The 1,308-nt window shown below is 47.7% G+C and overlaps 1 protein-coding gene across 1 annotated transcript in view; it reads left to right on the plus strand.

The window, feature by feature from the left end:
* Positions 1-208, plus strand: part of LOC101576090 (40S ribosomal protein S27-like) — a 1,290-nt gene extending 1,082 nt beyond the window's left edge. Inside the window, exon 2 of the mRNA XM_023716917.1 lies at positions 7-208. Within this exon, the coding sequence (XP_023572685.1) occupies positions 7-153 (147 nt within the window). The 3' untranslated portion in view covers positions 154-208. The remainder of the gene's footprint in view (positions 1-6) is intronic.
* The last annotated feature ends 1,100 nt before the right edge of the window (positions 209-1,308 follow it).

Below are 1,308 nucleotides of genomic sequence, written 5' to 3' on the forward strand. Positions count from 1 at the left end.
GTGAAGTGCCCAGGATGCTATAAAATCACCACGGTCTTTAGCCATGCACAGACGGTAGTTCTGTGTGTTGGCTGCTCCACTGTCCTGTGCCAGCCTACAGGAGGGAAAGCAAGGCTCACAGAAGGATGTTCCTTCAGGAGGAAGCAGCACTAACAGTACCCTCAATCAAGATGAGTGGGAAGCCATCCCAATAAACACATTTTGGATAAAAAAAAAAACAAAAAAAAAAAAAACCTGTAACATGGGTGTTTAATTAAAAGGCTTTTATCATGAAGGACCTAGGGGGTGAGACCTTCATCCCCCCATTTTACAAATGGAGAAACTGAGGCCCAGAGACTCACCTGACTCAAGGAGCTGTGTCTTACACAAAGACTATATATTCTTTTTTTCAGGGTTAAGAGCAGAATATTTTTTGGGGGAAAGAAAGCTTCTGTCTGAGAGAGGGACAGAAGGGAAACCCGAGAAGGTTGCCCGAGACTACTTTTTATGCATTTAGTTTTGCAGCCCTGGGGATTGACTCTCAGACCTTCACCTTCATATATTTATTTTGAGGAGGGGTCTCGCTAAGCAGTTCAGGCTGGCCTTGAATTCTCCATATATACCAGGCTGGTCTCGAACTCACAGCAACCCTCACCCCCCAAGCACTGGGCAACAGGCATGTGTGACTGCAAGATCAATTTGGAAATAATCTCAGTACTTGTTCCCTACACCAGCCCACATGACGGCGCTGGTGTCAGGTAGGAGGCATGTTTGCACGGAAGGATATTTTTCAGCGACGCGGTGTGTTCCCAGGTGTCCTGCTGCTACACTGCAGTCAGTGATCAAGGCTACGGTGGCAACGCCTTGACTAAGCAGCCGGGGCAGCCGCAGTCCTGAGAAGCCCTCATCCCACCTCCTCCTCCTCACAGTTTCCATTGATTTACAAAATGATGCTTCCTGCCTGCAGCCTCCCTGATGATGTTTGGTACCTGGGGTCCTATGGGCTCAGCTGCACCCATAGCAACAGGTGACATCTATAGCCAATCTCCTGAGCTCAAGGTGGTGTGTATGTGTGTTACTGGGGATTAAACCCAGGGCCTTCATACAGAGCTCTATCCCAGCCCCTTTTTAAAATTGTGAGATAAGTTCTTGGTAAGTCAATAAGTTGCCCAGGTCGGGCACAAATTGTCACCCTCCTGCCTCAGCCTCCCAGAGGTCAAAGGTTATAGGTGTGTGCCACCACACGGAGCACTGCATGATCTTCTTCTTCTTCTTCTTCTTCTTCTTCTTCTTCTTCTTCTTCTTCTTCTTCTTCTTCTTCTTCTTCTT

This window comes from Octodon degus, unplaced genomic scaffold, assembly GCF_000260255.1.
Source record: "Octodon degus isolate 3935 unplaced genomic scaffold, OctDeg1.0 scaffold00050, whole genome shotgun sequence".
Lineage (NCBI taxonomy): Eukaryota > Metazoa > Chordata > Mammalia > Rodentia > Octodontidae > Octodon > Octodon degus.